The 17,311-nt window shown below is 40.9% G+C and overlaps 1 protein-coding gene across 2 annotated transcripts in view; it reads left to right on the top strand.

Moving 5' to 3' along the window:
* The window catches only part of LOC139574747 (progesterone receptor-like), a 37,778-nt gene that overhangs the window by 13,627 nt on the left and 6,840 nt on the right, over nucleotides 1–17,311 (top strand). Inside the window, exon 4 of one of the 2 annotated variants that reach the window (XM_071399605.1) lies at nucleotides 17,074–17,214. In XM_071399605.1, coding sequence (XP_071255706.1) covers nucleotides 17,074–17,214 — 141 coding nt within the window. Of the gene's footprint in view, nucleotides 1–17,073; nucleotides 17,233–17,311 lie in introns of both variants that reach the window. The other variant, XM_071399604.1, reaches the window with a different exon arrangement.

Here is a 17,311-nt window from a genome sequence, read left to right as displayed (position 1 = left end):
TGCAACCGGTCAGGATGCTCTCGATGGTGCAGCTATTAGAACTTTTTGAGGATCTGGGGACCCATGCCAAATCTTTTCAGTCTCCTGGGGGGGAAAAGGTGGTGCCCTCTTCACGACTGTCTTGGTGTGTTTGGACCATGATAGTTTGTTAAGAAACTTGAAACTCTCGACCCGCTCCGCTACAGCCCCGTCGATGTTAATGGGGGGCCTGTTCGGCCCGCCTTTTCCTGTAGGCCATGATCATCTCCTTTGTCTTTCTCACATTGAGGGAGAGGTTCTAGTCCTGGCACCCCACTGTCAGGTCTCTGACCTCCCCCCTACAGGCTGTCTCATCGTCGCCGGTGGTCAGCCTACCACTGTTGTGTCGTCAGCAAACTTAATGATGGTGTTGAAGTCGTGCTTGGCCACGCAGTCGTGGGTGAACAGGGAGTACAGGAGGAGGGGACTAAGCACACACCCCTTAGGGGCCCCCGTGTTGAGGATCAGTGTGGCAGATGTGTTGTTGCCTACTAGAGGTCGACCGATTATGATTTTTGAACACCGATACCGATTATTGGAGGACCAAAAAAAGCCGATACCGGTTAAATCGGCCGATTTATATATATATATATATGTATATATATATATGTAATAATGACAATTACAACAACACTGAATGAACAATGAACACTTTTATTTTAACTTAATATAATACATAAATAAAATCAATTTAGTCTCAAATAAATAATGAAACGTGTTCAATTTGGTTTAAATAATGCAAAAACACAGTGTTGTAAAAGTGCAATATGTGCCATGTAAGAAAGCTAACATTTAAATTCCTTGCTCAGAACATGAGAACATATGAAAGCTGGTGGTTCCTTTTAACACGAGTCTTCAATATTCCCAGGTAAGAAGTTTTAGGTTGTAGTTATTATAGGACTATTTCTCTCTATACCATTTGTATTTCATATACCTTTGACTATTGGATGTTCTTATAGGCACTTTAGTATTGCCAGCTTAATCTCGGGAGTTGATAGACTTATAAACAGTGCTGTGCATCAAGTGCTGGCAAACGCAGTAAAGTGCTGTTTGAATGAATGCTTACGAGCCTGCTGCTGCCTACCACCGACCGCTCAGTCAGACTGCTCTATCAAATATCAAATCATTGACTTAATTATAATATAATAAACACACAGAAATACAAGCCTTTGGTCATTAATACGGTAAAATTCGGAAACTATCATTTAGAAAACAAAACATTTGTTCTTCCAGTGAAATACGGAACCGTTCCGTATTTTATCGAACGGGTGGCAACCCTAGGTCTAAATATTGCTGTTACATTGCACAACCTTCAATGTTATGTCATAATTATGTACAATTATTGCAAATTAATTACGGTCTTTGTTAGGAAGAAATGGTCTTCACACAGTTCGCAACGAGCCAGGTGGCCCAAACTGCTGACTCTGCTTGCACTGAACGCAAGAAAAGTGACAATTTCTATAGTTAATATTGCCTGCTAACATACATTTCTTTTAACTAAATATGCAGGTTTAAAAAAAAAAAAGTACTTTCTGTGTGTTCATTTTATGAAAGGCATTGATATTTATGGTTAGGTACATTTGTGCAACGATTGTGCTTTTTTCGCAAATGTGCTTTTGTTAAATCATCACCCGTTTGGTGAAGTTGAAGTAGGCTGTGATTCGATGATAAATTAACATGCACCACATTGATTATATGCAACGTAGGACAAGCTAGTTAACCTAGTAATATCATCAACCATGTGTAGTTAACTAGTGATTATGTTAAGATTGATTGTCTTTTATAAGATAAGTTTAATGCTAGCGAGCAACTTACCTTGGCTCCTTGCAGCCACAGGTCCTTTTGATGCTGCACTCACTAAACAGGTGGTCAGCCTGCCACGCAGTCTCCTCGTGGATTGCAATGTAATCGGCCATAATCGGCGTCCAAAAAGGCCGATTACCGATTGGTATGAAAACTTGAAATCGGCCCTAATTAATCGGCCATGCAGATTAATCGGTCGACCTCTATTGCCTACCCGTACCACCTGGGGGTGGCCCGTCAGGAAGTCCAGGATCCAGTTGCAGAGGGAGGTATTTAGTTCCAGTGTCCTTAGCTTAGTGAGGAGCTTTGTGGGCACTATGGTGTTGAACGCTGAGCTGTAGTCGGTGAACAGCATTCTCACACAGGTGTTCCTTTTGTCCAGGTGGGAAAGGGCAATGTGGAGTGCGATTGAGATTGCGTCATCTGTGAATCTGTTGGGGCGGTATGCAAATTAAAGTGGATCTAGAGTTTCCAGGATGATGGTGTTGATGTGAGCCATGACCAGCCTTTCAAAGCACTTCATTGCTACTGACGTGAGTGGTACGGTGCGGTAGTCATTTAGGCAGGTTGCCTTCGCTTTCTTGGGCACAGGGACTATGGTGGTCTGCTTGAAACATGTAAGTGTTACAAACTCAGTCAGGGAGAGGTTGAAAATGTCAGTGAAGTCACTTGCCAGTTGGTCCGCTTGTGCTCTGAGTACACGTGCTGGTAATCGGTCTGAATGTTGACCTGTTTAACTTCTTATGGCTGGGGGGCATTATTGAGTAGCTTGGATGAATAAGGTGCCCAGAGTCAACTACCTGCTATTCAGGCCCAGAAGCTAAGATATGCATATTATTAGATTTTGATAGAAAACACTCTGAAGTTTCAAAAAATGTTTGAATGATGTCTGTGAGTATAACAGAACTCATATGGCAGGCAAAAACCTGAGAAAAAATCAAACCAGGAAGTGGGAAATCTGAGGTTTGTAGGTTTTCAAGTCTTTGCCTATCCAATATACAGTGTAAAATTTGGTCCGATTGCACTTCCTAAGGCTTCCACTAGATGTCAAGTCTTTAGAACCTTGTTTCAGGCTTCTACTGTGAAGGGGGAGAGAATAAGAGCTGTTTGAGTCAGGTGTCTGGCAGAATGCCATGAGCTCAGTCAGGCGTGCGCCCGTGAGAGTTAGCTGCGTTCCTTTTCCTTTCTAAAGACAATGGAATTGTCCGGTTGGAATATTATTGAAGATTTATGGTAAAAACATCAAAAATATTGATTCTATACATCGTTTGACATGTTTCTACGAACTGTAATATAGCTTTTTTGACTTTGTCTGGACTAAGTGCCTGCGCCTCTTGAATTTGGATTCTTGAACTAAACGCGCGAACAAAAAGGAGGTACTTGGACATAAATGGTGGACTTTATCGAACAAAACAAACATTTATTGTGGAACTGGGATTCCTGGGAGTGCATTCCAATGAAGATCATCAAAGGTAAGTGAATATTTATAATGCTATTTCTGACTTCTGTTGACTCCACAACATGGCGGGTATCTGTATGGCTTGTTTTGGTGCCTGAGCGCTGTACTCAGATTATTGCTTGGTGGGCTTTTTCCGTAAAGCTTTTTTAAAATCTGACACAGCGGTTGCATTAAGGAGAAGTATATCTTTAATTCCATTTATAACACTTGTATTTTCATCAACATTTATGATGAGTATTCTGTAAATTGATGTGGCTCTCTGCAAAATCACCGGATGTTTTGGAAGCAAAACATTACTGAACATAACGCGCCAATGTAAACTGAGATTTTTGGATATAAATATGAACTTTATCGAACAAAACATACATGTATTGTGTAACATGAAGTCCTATGAGTGTCATCTGATGAAGATCATTGTCACGTTCGTTGTATTGATGAGACCAAGGCGCAGTGTGATATGAATACATTCTTCTTCTTTTAATAACGAAAGAACACTAAACAAACTAACAAAAATAACAAAACGAACGTGAAGCTATATACAACGAGTGCTGAAACAGGCAACTACACAGACAAGAACCCACCAAACCAAAATGGAAAATTGCAACCTAAATACGATCCCCAATCAGAGACAACGATAAACAGCTGTCTCTGATTGGGAACCAATTCAGGCCACCATAGACCTAAAATATGCCTAGACTAACAAACACCCCTAGACATACAAAAACCCTAGACAAGACAAACAAACAAGCAAACAAGACGCTGTGCCAAATGTGTGTTGCCTCATGGGTCTCCAGGTTGCGGCCGGGATCGAACTTGGATCGGAAGTGACGCCTCAAGCACTGCAGTGCCTTAGACGGCTGTGCCAGTCGGGAGGCCCTCCATTTCTTTTTTTATACTTAAAAATTCCCCAGTCCTTAATGATTACAAGCATACCTATAACATGATGCAGCCACCACTATGCTTGAAAATATGGAGAGCAGTACTAAGTAATAATGTGTTGTATTGGATTTGCCCCAAACACTATATATTCAGGACAAAAAATATTTTTTGCAGCCTTAGTTTAGTGCCTTCTTGAAAACAAGATGCATGTTTTGGAATGTTTTTTATTCTGTACAGGCTTCATTCTTTTCACTCTGTAATTTAGATTAAGATTGTGGAGTAATTCAACTCTGAAAAAAAAGAAACGTCTCTTTTTCAGGTCCCTGTCTTTCAAAGATAATTCGTAAAAATCCAAATAACTTCACAGATCTTCATTGTAAAGGGTTTAAACACTGTTTCCCAAGCTTGTTCAATGAACCATAAACAAGTAATTTAACATGCACCTGTGGAACAGTTGTTAAGACACTAACAGCTTACAGACAGTAGGCAATTAAGGTCACAGTTATGAAAACTTAGGACACTAAAGAAGCCTTTCTACTGACTCTCAAAAACACCAAAAGAAAGATGCCCAGGGTCCCTGCTCATCTGCGTTAACGTGCCTTAGGCATGCTGCAAGGAGGCATGAGGTCTGCAGATGTGGCCAGAGCAATAAATTGCGATGTCCGTACTGTGAGACGCCTAAGACAGCGCTACAGGGAGACAGGATGGACAGCTGATCGTCCTCGCAGTGGCAGACCACGTGTAACAACACCTGCACAGGATCGGTACATCCGAACATCACACCTGCGGGACAGGTACAGGATGGCAACAACAATTGCCCGAGTTACACCAGGAACGCACTATCCCTCCAACAGTGCTCAGACTGTCCGCAATAGACTGAGAGAGGCTGGACTGAGGGCTTGAAGGCCTGTTGTAAGGCAGGTCCTCACCAGACATCACCGACGACAACGTTGCCTATGGGCACAAACCCAGCGTCGCTGGACCAGACAGGACAGGCAAAAAGTGCTCTTCATTGATGAGTCGCGGTTTTGTCTCACCGGGAGTGATGGTCGGATTCGCGTTTATTGTCGAAGGAATGAGCGTTACACAGAGGCCTGTACTCTGGAGCGGGATCGATCTGGAGGTGGAGGGTCCGTCATGGTCATGGGCGGTGTGTCACAACATCATCAGACTGAGCTTGTTGTCATTCCAGGCAATCTCAACGCTGTGCGTTACAGGGAAGACATCCTCCTCCCTCATGTGGTACCCTTCCTGCAGGCTCGTCCTGATATGACAATGCCACCAGCCATACTGCTCGTTCTGTGCGTGATTTCCTGCAAGACAGAAATGTCAGTGTTCTGCCACGGCCATCGAAGAGCCTGGATCTCAATCCCATTGAGCATGTCTGGGACCTGTTGGATCGGAGGGTGAGGGCTAGGGCCATTCCCCCAGAAATGTCCAGGAACTTGCAGGTGCCCTTCCCTTCTCCCGGCAGCAGCACTCCAAAGCACCTCTCACTCACATGACTCTCTCAGATATCTCAATTCTTATTAGCCAATGCCTGTCACGCGATCGGTTCTTCTCTCAGGCATCTGAGAGAAGTGCAACTGCGCGCATCCCTCTTATCGAATTCCGATGTTAAAAAATATTGAAGATTTTAGAACTGTCCACATTTACTTTTCGTCAGCCAACAAGATGAGTAGGCGTAACGAACGGCAAAAGCACTAGTCTATGTCAGTCTACTATCCCCATAGTACAAAAGTTGACCTATTGTCAACTTCAATTTTTAAAAGCAATGAGGCTGATGCAACAGATCAGAACGTTTAGCTTTTAATATTGATAAACTATTAGGCTATTTCTTCACATTATAAGCTCAGCAATGCACACACGGCAGTAGGCTGTAAGCGCGAATGTTTCAAAATGCAATCAATTAGCAGGAAAACACTATTCTCAAAAGTGACCGCAAATGCGATTATGCGTGTAATGCTTTTATTATAAAGGTGCATTTTTAAGGTGAAAATGATCTTCCCCAAACTTGAAACTGACGCGCCGCCTATGTATGCCAGTTAGGATCTACAGTCGTGGCCAAAAGTTTAGAGAATGACACAAATATTAATTTCCACAAAGTTTGCTGCTTCAGTGTCTTTAGATATTTTTGTAAGATGTTACTATGGAATACTGAAGTATAATTACAAGCATTTCATAAGTGTCAAAGGCTTTTATTGACAATTACATGAAGTTGATGCAACGAGTCAATATTTGCAGTGATGACCCTTTTTTTTCAAGACCTCTACAATCCGCCCTGGCATTCTGTCAATTAACTTCTGGGCCACATCCTGACTGATGGCAGCCCATTCTTGCATAATCAATGCTTGGAGTTTGTCAGAATTTGTGGGTTTTTGTTTGTCCACTCACCTCTTCAGGATTGACCACAAGTTCTCAATAGGATTAAGGTCTGTGGAGTTTCCTGGCCATGGACCCAAAATATCGATGTTTTGTTCCCCAAGCCACTTAGTTATCACTTTTGCCTTATGGCAAGGTGCTCCATCATGCTGGAAAAGGCATTGTTCGTCACCAAACTGTTCCTGGATGGTTGGGAGAAGTTGCTCTCGGATGATGTGTCGGTACCATTCTTTATTCATGGCTGTGTTCTTAGGCAAAATTGTGAGTGAGCCCACTCCCTTGGCTGAGAAGCAACCCCACACATGAATGGTCTCAGGATGCTTTACTGTTGGCATGACACAGGACTGATGGTAGCGATCACCTTGTCTTCTCCGGACAAGCTTTTTTCCGGATGCCCCAAACAATCGGAAAGGGGATTCATCAGAGAAAATGACTTTACCCCAGTCCTCAGCAGTCCAATCCCTGTACCTTTTGCAGAATATCAGTCTGTCCCTGATGTTTTTCCTGGAGAGAAGTGGCTTCTTAGCTGCCCTTCTTGACACAAGGCCATCCTCCAAAAGTCTTCGCCTCACTGTGCGTGCAGATGTACTCACACCTGCCTGCTGCCATTCCTGAGCAAGCTCTGTACTGGTGGTGCCGTGATCCCGCAGCTGAATCAACTTTAGGAGAAGGTCCTGGCACTTGCTGGACTTTCTTGGGCACCCTGAAGCCTTCTTCACAAAAATGTAACCGCTCTCCTTGAAGTTCTTGATGATCCGATAAATGGTTGATTTAGGTGCAATCTTACTGGCAGCAATATCCTTACCTGTGAAGCTCTTTTTGTGCAAAGCAATGATGACGGCACGTGTTTCCTTCCAGGTAACCATGGTTGACAGAGGAAGAACAATGATTCCAAGCACCACCCTCCTTTTGAAGCTTCCAGTCTGTTATTCGAACTCAATCAGCATGACAGAGTGATCTCCAGCCTTGTCCTCGTCAACACTCACACCTGTGTTAACGAGAGAATAACTGACATGATGTCAGCTGGTCCTTTTGTGGCAGGGGTGAAATGCAGTGGAAATGTTTTTTGGGAATTCAGTTCATTTGCATGGCAAAGAGGGACTTTGCAATTAATTGAAATTCATCTGACCACTCTTCATAACATTCTGGAGTATATGCAAATTGCCATCATACAAACTGAGGCAGCAGATGTTGTGAAAATTAATATTTGTAATTCTCAAAACTTTTGGCCACGACTGTACACTGGTTGTAAAGCGGATTAATGTGCTTAATGTTAAGAAGGTATTTGGCCACTTTTAAAAACATATAGGCCTATGGGCTAGGCTACATGAGCTGAGCGACTATGATTTTTTTTAAAGTCGTGGGAAAAAGGCATGCTCTGTTTATTACCTTACTGCACACGCTGGGCATCATTCAAGTGATAATACATCACTCAGGCTAATATTGTCACCCATCCGACTATTCTTAATTTCATATTTCTTTACATAGCCTATACTAAATAATATACAAGTGCCTTCGGAAAGAATTCAGACCCCTTGACTTTTTCCTCATTTTGTTAGGTTACAGTCTTATTCTAAAATGGATTCTTGTTTTTTAAATTCTTATTCTTGTTTTTTCCCCCTCATCAAACTACTCACATAATGACAAAGCAAAAACAGGTCTTTAGACAATTTTGCTAATCAATATATAAAATAAAAAATGTAATATCACATTTACATAAGTATTCAGACCCTTTACTCAGTACTTTGTTGAAGCACCTTTAACAGCGATTGCAGCCTCGAGTCTTCTTGGGTATGACACTACAAGCTTGGCACACCTGTATTTGGGGAGTTTCTCCCATTCTTCTCTGCAGATCCTCTCAAGTTCTGTCAGGTGGGATGGGGAGCGTTGCTGCACAGCTATTTTCATGTCTCTCCAGAGATGTTCGATCGGGTTCAAGTCCGGGCTCTGGCTGGACCACTCAAGGACATTCAGAGACTTGTCCCGAAGCCACTCCTGCGTTGTCTTGGCTGTGGGCTTAGGGTCAATGTCCTGTTGAAAGGTGAACCTTCGCCCCAGTCTGAGGTCCTGAGCGCTCTGGAGCAGGTTTTCATCAAGGATCTCTCTGTACTTTACATTGTTCATATTTCGCTCGGTCCTGACTCGTCTCCCAGTCCCTGCCGCTGAAAAACATCGCCACAGCATGATGCCTCCACCACCGTGCTTCACTGTAGGGATGGTGCCAGGTTTCCTCCAGACGTAACACTTGGCATTCAGGCCGAAGAATTCAATCTTGGTTTCATCAGACCAGAGGATATTGTTTCTCATGGTCAGAGAGTCTTTAGGTGCCTTTTGGCAAACTATTGAGGAAAAAAAAAAACTTGAGTCGATGTCCGTGCCCCCGTGAACATCTAATTAGCATGATAAAAAAATCTCCAGGTGTAAAAATCCTTCTCCTTCTGGATTGAAGTGGATTTAACAGGTGACATCAATAAGTGATCATAGCTTTCACATGAGCTGTAATCAAATACCCATACTAACATACTGTATACTACATACTTAATGATACAGTGGCAAGAAAAAGTATGTGCACCCTTTGGAAATACCTGGATTTCTGCATAAATTGGTCATAAAATTAGATCTGATCTTCATCTAGGTCACAACAATAGACAAACAGTCTGCTTAAACTAATAACACACAAGCAATTATACGTTTTCATGTCTTTATTGAACTCACCGTGTAAACATTCACAGTGCAGGGTGGGAAAAGTATTGAACCCTTGGATTTAATATCTGGTTGACCCTCCTTTGGCAGCAATAACTTCAACCAAATGTTTTCTGTAGTTGCGGATCAGACCTACACAACGGTCAGGAGGAATTTTGGACCATTCATCTTTACAAAACTGCTTCAGTTCAGCAATATTCTTGGGATGTCTGGTGTGAACCGCTCTCTTGAGGTCATGCCACAGCATCTCAATTGGGTTGAGGTCAGGACTCTGACTGAGCCACTACAGAAGGCATATTTTCTTCTGTTGAAGCCATTCTGTTGTTGATTTACTTCTGTGCTCGTTGTCCTGTTGCATCACCCAACATCTGTTGCGCTTCAATTGGCAGACAGCCTAACATTCTCCTGCAAAATGTCTTGATAAACTTGGGAATTCATGTGTCCGTCGATGATAGCAAGCTGTCCAGGCCCTGAGACAGCAAAGCAGCCCCAAACCATGATGCTCCCTCCACCATACATTACAGTTGGGATGAGGTTTTGATGTTCGTGTGCTGTGCCTTTTTTTCTCCACACATAGTGTTGTGTGTTCCTTCCAAACAACTCAACTGTAGTTTCATCTGTCCACAGAATATTTTTCCAGTAGTGCTGTGGAACATCCAGGTGCACTTTTGCAAACTTCAGACATGCAGCAATGTTTTTTTGGGACAGCAGTGGCTTCTTCCATGGTGTTCTCCCATGAACACCATTCTTGTTTAGTATTTTAAGTATCGTAGACTTGTCAACGGAGATGTTAGCATGTTCCAGATATTTCTGTAAGTTTTTAGCTGACACTCTAGGATTCTTCTTAACCTCATTGAGCATTCTGCGCTGTGCTCTTGCACTCATTTTGCAGGACGGCCACTCCTATGGAGAGTAGCAACAGTGCTGAACTTTCTCCATTTATAGACAATTTGTCTTACTGTGGACTGATAAAAAAAATCAAAAATCTAATTTATTTATAAAGCCCTTCTTACATCAGCTGATATCTCAAAGTGCTGTACAGAAACCCAGCCTATAACCCCAAACAGTAAGCAATGCAGGTGTAGGCTGAACATCAAGGCTTTTAGAGATACTTTTGTAACCCTTTCCAGCTTTATGCAAGTCAACAATTCTTAATCTTAGGTCTTCTGAGATGTCTTTTGTTCGAGGCATGGTTCACATCAGGCAATGCTTCTTGTGAATAGCAAACAAATTTTGTGACTGTTTTTTATAGGGCACGGCAGCTCTAACCAACATCTCCAATCTCGTCTCATTAATTAGACTCCAGGTTAGCTGACTCCAAGTCATTAGCCTAGGGGTTCACATGCTTTTCCCAAACTACACTGTGAATGTTTAAATGATGTATTCAATATACACAAGAAAAATACAGTAATTTGTGTCTTATTAGTTTAAGCACACTATGTTTGTCTGTTGTCTTATGTAGAAATCCAGGTAATTCCAAAAGGTTCACATACTTTTTCTTGCCATTGTATACTACATACTATATACTATTAGTTCATTTTAGTACACCATAAACTAACGGTATCCTTTCAGTTGAGCGAGCAAGCCCTTCGCCTGTCTACCGGAAGTTTATGCTGTTGCTATGCAACTTCTTGTAAGCTTGTTAGCATAACAAATTACTAGCTAGACATCTTATAACCAGTGGTGGTAAAAATACTCAAATCTCCTACTTGAGTAAAAGTAAAGATACCTTAATAGAAAATGACTCACATAAAAGTGAAAGTCACCCAGTAAAATACTACTTGAGTAAAAGTCTAAAAGTATTTGGTTTTAAATATACTGTCACGCTCGTCGAAAGGAGTGGACCAAGATGCAGCGTGATATGTCTCCATCCTTTTATTAGGAAGAGAACACTTCAAAGAACAAAAACAACAAAACGAACAAACGAAACGTGAAGCTATAATACTGCTCACAGGCAACTATACATAGACAAAATCCCACGAAGCACAAAGGGGAAATGGCTGCCTAAATATGATCCCCAATCAGAGACAACGATAAACAGCTGCCTCTGATTGGGAACCATAACAGGCCAACATAGACATATAAACCCCTAGATGACCCACCCTAGTCACACCCCGACCTAACCAACAGAGAATAAAAAGCTCTCTATGGTCAGGGTGTGACATATACTTAAGATTCAAAAGTAAAAAGTATGAATAATAAAACATTCCTTATATTAAGCAAACCAAAAAGCACAATAATTTTTATTTATTTTTATTACGGATTGCCAGTCACACTCCAACACTCAGACAAAGCATTTGTGTTAAGTGAGTCCGCCAGATTAGAGGCAGTAGGGATGTTCTCTTGTGCGAATTGGACCATTTTCTGTCCTAAGCATTCAAAATGGAACTAGTGCTTATGGGTGTCAGGGAAAGTGTATGGAGTAAAAAGTACATCATTTTATTTCGGAATGTAGTGAAGTAAAAGTTGTCAAAAATATAAATAGTTAAGTAAAGTACAGATACTCCAAAAAACTACTTAAGTAGCACTTTAAAGTATTTTTACTTAAATACTTTACACCACTGCTTATGACTTCATGAACAATGCCCATTAAGAACACACAACCACTATACCACTTAGCTAAGAATGACCTGAATAATCAAGTCAATAGATTGTGTTTATAAAGCCACTGTGGTTATCTACTCCAATTTCAGAGCACTCTCGTCTGAGTGTGCCAGAGCGCGGGAATAACTGACAAATTTACATAACACCCGTTTAATATGGTCGGTGTCAGTAAACAATTGGCCCAGCGTCGTACGGGTTTGGCTGGAGTAGGCCGTCATTGTAAATAAGAATTTGTTCTTAACTGACTTGCCTAGTTAAATAATCGTTAAATAAAAAATAAAAGCGTAATCAAAAAAGCGTAATTAAATTGTTGCTAACAACACAGTTATAGTCAACAACACTCTGGATAGCATAAAAACAGCCTAACCAGCTCAGCTAGGGCGAGTAAAATGGTCAGAGTGAGCTGTTCTCTCATTTGTGTCTGGAAGTAGCTAGCAAGCCAGCCAACGTTATCCAGTTAGCTTGGGTGCTTAACTGAGGTCAGAACGCTCTGATCAACCCTACTCCTCGGTCAGAGTACAGTGTGCGCTCTGACGCTCCTAATTTAGAATAGACAATCTGACAACGCTCTGAATTTACGGACACCCAGAGCGAAATCTGGCACTCAAGATTGAATTGATGAACACACCCTTAGAAGCCATCTAACATTAGGTAGCTAGCTAACATACAGGTACATACTGCTGTAATTATATGCTATGCGGTTTGTAAGGATAGCGTAGTTTACAAATTGTCAGCCAACGTAAATGAACTTATTCGAAAAGTAATTACTTATTACATTGGTCAACATTTTCTTAACATTTGTCATAATTAGATAAAGCAATACATTTGTATCGGCTCTCGTCGGACTTCGTCAGCATATTTTCCGCCATTTTCTTCAAATCTGAAAATGTTGTGAACCACGCCCATTTCCGGATGAATTGCATTATGGGCCATAAAAGCACGTAAATAGTGTCCACTGGTCGCATACTTCTTATTTTGGCGAATGTAGTCCGACATCTGTGAACTTTTGGCATACTAACTATACCCATACTATGCCCAATAAGCATACTACATACTCAATGTATGTCACAAATAGTACCTTTAGTGTGGTTAGTATGAGTATTCGAACACAGCTCTGGATTCACCTGGTCAGTCTATGTCATGGAAAGAACAGGTGACCCCAATGTTTTGTACACTCAGTGTAGTTTGTAATGCCTAGCCTCCTGGCTAGTGGCTACTGTGACATTCACGGTACTTTTAAGCTGCGAAGAAAGAACGTGAATCGAACCCTCTCGGCTCGTGACATTCCCTTTGCTAAGTTTGTAATGCCTAGCCTCCTGGCTAGTGGCTACTGTGACATTCACGGTACTTTTAAGCTGCGAAGAAAGAACGTGAATCGAACCCTCTCGGCTCGTGACATTCCCTTTGCTAAGTTTGTAATGCCTAGCCTCCTGGCTAGTGGCTACTGTGACATTCACGGTACTTTTAAGCTGCGAAGAAAGAACGTGAATCGAACCCTCTCGGCTCGTGACATTCCCTTTGCTAATGTGAATTGAAAAGTGTATGTTCATATTATGTACATTTACATTTCAGACCGATAATGCCATTCATTGAGAATAAGAAAGAGCCTCTTCACAATTTACTCACACTTTACTTTTCATAAAAATACGATCAGCTACACATATTACTAAAATGTAAACTCACGTACTTGCTATGTCTCGACCGCTACCTCGGAAGGTAGTGTAGACACTCGCCTGACAGTTGCCCGGCTTGAAGCAGGGCAGTGTAAACAGAATTGTCTTGTTGAGTCAACACTCCTACAGTATAAATGGTAATAGCAGAACAATGGTTTTGAAACAGCTGAAATGTATAGACATTTTCCTAATAGTTGAGACTTGTTTTATTGAGTTTTTAACTTAAATTGAAGTAACATGCTGTTACATTCTGAAATTGTTGCAGTAGCTGCAGGCTGCACTGAGCCATGTAAAGCTCCACCACTAAAACCTGTAAAATGTAGATTATACAAATAGGATATCTTTGTTTTATTTGTAACCAGTGTTGCCAATTTAGCAACTTTTTCGCTATATATAGCAAGTTTTATATAGCAAGTTTTATATAGCAAGTTTTCAGACTCCTCCAGCGACTTTTATTGGTAAAAGATTCTAGCGATAAATTCAGTTGCTTTTCAGGCTGCCTTTGGGGAGTTTTGACACAGAGGGTTTATATGGTTTTGATGGCATTTAGCGACTTTAACCCACTCAATTATGCCAAAAACGAGAGTGGGAGAAGGTGTCTGTGCAACAGAAGTCACAGCACACGCACTGGGGACGGGGTGTGCGGCGGGAGAGGGGGCGAAAACGCTATGTCGGTGGGAGCAAGGCAAAGTGGTGCTGTGATGTCGTCGCGGCAACACCAAAACGTAATCAAGGGGCCAATAGCGGGTCTCACTGAAAAAACGTTGGCAACACTGTTTGTAACATTGTGTAGAGATTTCAAAGGTTGCACCGCAAGTTCCAAAGTGGTGGGGGGGCATTGTTTTCCTTGGGCTCAGATTTCTTCCTGGTCTGGTAGTAGGTGACCTAAAGGCTACTACTACACAGAATACGCAAACGGCGCGAAGGAATGTAGTGCAATGTCGTTTTTCGTCACAAAAGTGCTCCCTGAAATTCGACTAACTCCTGTGCCACACGAGAACTGTAACGCGCGGCATCATCTCTTCCGTAGCGGGCAGTGTTGTGTAGGCAATGAAGGTTGCTTGGTTCCTTCATCTGATCAACAGTATAGGCTATGCATCAAAGAAGCCTATTTTGCATTGACAAGCAAATATAATCTCAACTACTGTTCAAACAATGAACCAAACAACATTTAACCTTAATAGAATCCACACAAAATTGCATTTTGTTTAGAAGTAATAACTAGTGATTACAGGCTATTATGAAATGGTAGAAACTGCTGTAGCCAACTAACGTTAGCTAGTCATCTAGCATTCTTCTCCGTGACCAAAACATGACGTTCTATTTTTAGCTGATAGGGGAATGAATACACAAGCAGCATATGGGATACTGTTTTAGGTTACAACGGCAAGTATAAGAATATTTGCCAGGTATATATTTTTATTATTAATCAGATTTTTTTTTAATCCCACGTGCACGCATGTAGATCAACATAATGGAGCTTGTAGTAACCTTGACCAACTCCAGACCTTAGTTCCAGCGTAGTTCTAGCGTATGACATAGTAATAAATTACCAGTAAAAAAATTTTAAATATCAGGTCATAAGGTTTTTCAAAAATCCTGGAAAAACTCCTGGCCCTAGGGAGGGTGGAAACATTAAAACACTTTACACAGGCAGAGACAATAACTGCGAATGGACACAAACTAACTTGGCTGAGCTGGCTGTATGCTGCAGGATTGCATGGTTTAGGGCTGTGCATCTGTAATTAAAAAGATACTCATACTGTATGTCATCACTATTGTGTTGATCGATTATATCCAGCCAATCATTTTCGATTAAATAGGCCTAGGTAGCCTAGCCACCCGAAGTGTGAATATAAACCAAATTTGACCACAGTCACATTTTGTCAGAACACAAATAATTTGGCCAATTTTAGGCTATAAATACATAGTTTATGCCAGTTTCCCCAGATGGGATCAGAGACAATAGGCTTCTCTAGGCTATCTGGATCTGTTCTTATCTATTTCATCATTATTATTGTTTTAAAAAAATAAAATATTATGTATTTTACCACAATTTCCTCAAAATTCTCATTATCGCAACAATCCAAAAAAGTAATAAACAAATCAATTGCTAATGTTTTTTTTTACATTACTCTCCTAATGAAAATGCCTGAGTTAAAAACAACACTGAAAATAAAAATAAAACATTTAATTATAAGACATTAGACATTTTAGTAATGAGAAGGCCAAGTGGGGGTAAAGGGGGTGTTTGAGAATAAGAACATTCTGAAGGCATATACACAAATACATTAGCTTCTACTCCTCTAGATGATGCATCATGGGTGAATAAAACTTTATTTAAAAACTGATTGTAGTTTTTACAGGAACTTTAACAAGTGTTGTGGTAATGAGATGTCGTTTTTTACAGGAATTTGAACAATTGTTATGGTAATGAGACACATGTCCACAGACACTATTTGTACGTGATAAATATTATATTTTCATGTAAAATTCAACTAGTATACAATTTTATGGTCGAACTGTAGCAACATATTTTGTGCTTTATTCAAATCAGTTAGGTCTTTCTAAATTAACATTTTATAAAATTACCCAAGCAATTTAATCCGGACTCATTTCGGCAATGAAAATCTGGGGAGAAAATGTGCAAAATTCAGGCATACATGTAAAATGTATTTAAAATAAGACACTTCGCCAAAAACTAGACATCTTAGTTCCAAAAATGATAGTTGATTTTACAGATGCATCATGTTTTTTTTTCAACTCAATATGCTATAGACATGTTTAAAAATGGTTTCATGACAATCACCCATCTGCAGCTGTGGGTGTTATCAGTAGGCTACAGTTGATCAGATTGAAGCACAGACTAATTGTGCACGTTGACAAATCACGAGGCATATATCTTTTATTTATTGGTGTCAGGTATGGACTTCCACATAAAACTTGTTGCAGTGAATTCACTTGTAACCATGTTTTCAGTCACAATTAGCTTTTACCACATGTACTGATTTGCATGATATTGATAAAAAATGAAGGCAGGTTTGTTGTAAGGTAGTCCTTTTGTACTTTTATATTAGAATGAGAGCGTTAATCGTTCATTTTTGATAGGCTAACGTTACTTGATGAAGACATGCTGTTACAAAAGCAACTCTGTGCCTTTTTCTTGAAGCAAAAATGTAAGTGTAGCCTACAGATGAGAAAGTCAACCTTTTAATTGTCTGCATGTACATGCTTGTGAATTTTTGCCTTATTCAAGAGTGTAATAGGGTTTGGTTGTATTATTCAAGAGTGTAAAATGTTTTAAAAGAAAAGTTTGTCATTGTTAAATAGTTTGTGCTTACTGGCTAGTGGCTACTGTGATATTTACGGTCAGTTTGAGCTGTAGACCAAGAATGTCACATGGCCAGCCACAATGAAAGGTTAAAGCAAGGATGTAATGTGAATGGAAAAGTAGCATTCTCTTTCTCCACCCTGCTCCTCAGACTCCTTCATATCTCCTAGTGGTAATGGGGCCTTTTTCTCTGTCCTACTTCTGTGTGTGGTGCATTTCAGGCCGGAAGCTGAGGGGAGCTGGCCCGCTGAAAGGAGTAGTGGAGGGGGGAACACAGGCACCCGGCAGAGAGAGGACTGGAGAGAGGGAAGGAGAGAGGACTGGGGGACTACAGTTAGCCACCATTTCCCCACAGGCTCAATGTGAGGATCAATATTACCGTATGTGAGATATTTTTCTTAACCAGAATGTAATTTTTTCATATGAGCACTAACAAAGAAAGCAGTTACAACTCAATTC

This window comes from Salvelinus alpinus, chromosome 4 (genome assembly GCF_045679555.1).
Source record: "Salvelinus alpinus chromosome 4, SLU_Salpinus.1, whole genome shotgun sequence".
Classification (NCBI taxonomy): domain Eukaryota; kingdom Metazoa; phylum Chordata; class Actinopteri; order Salmoniformes; family Salmonidae; genus Salvelinus; species Salvelinus alpinus.
Note: the sequence above shows the minus strand (reverse complement) of the source record. Positions and strands in the feature narration are given on the sequence as shown.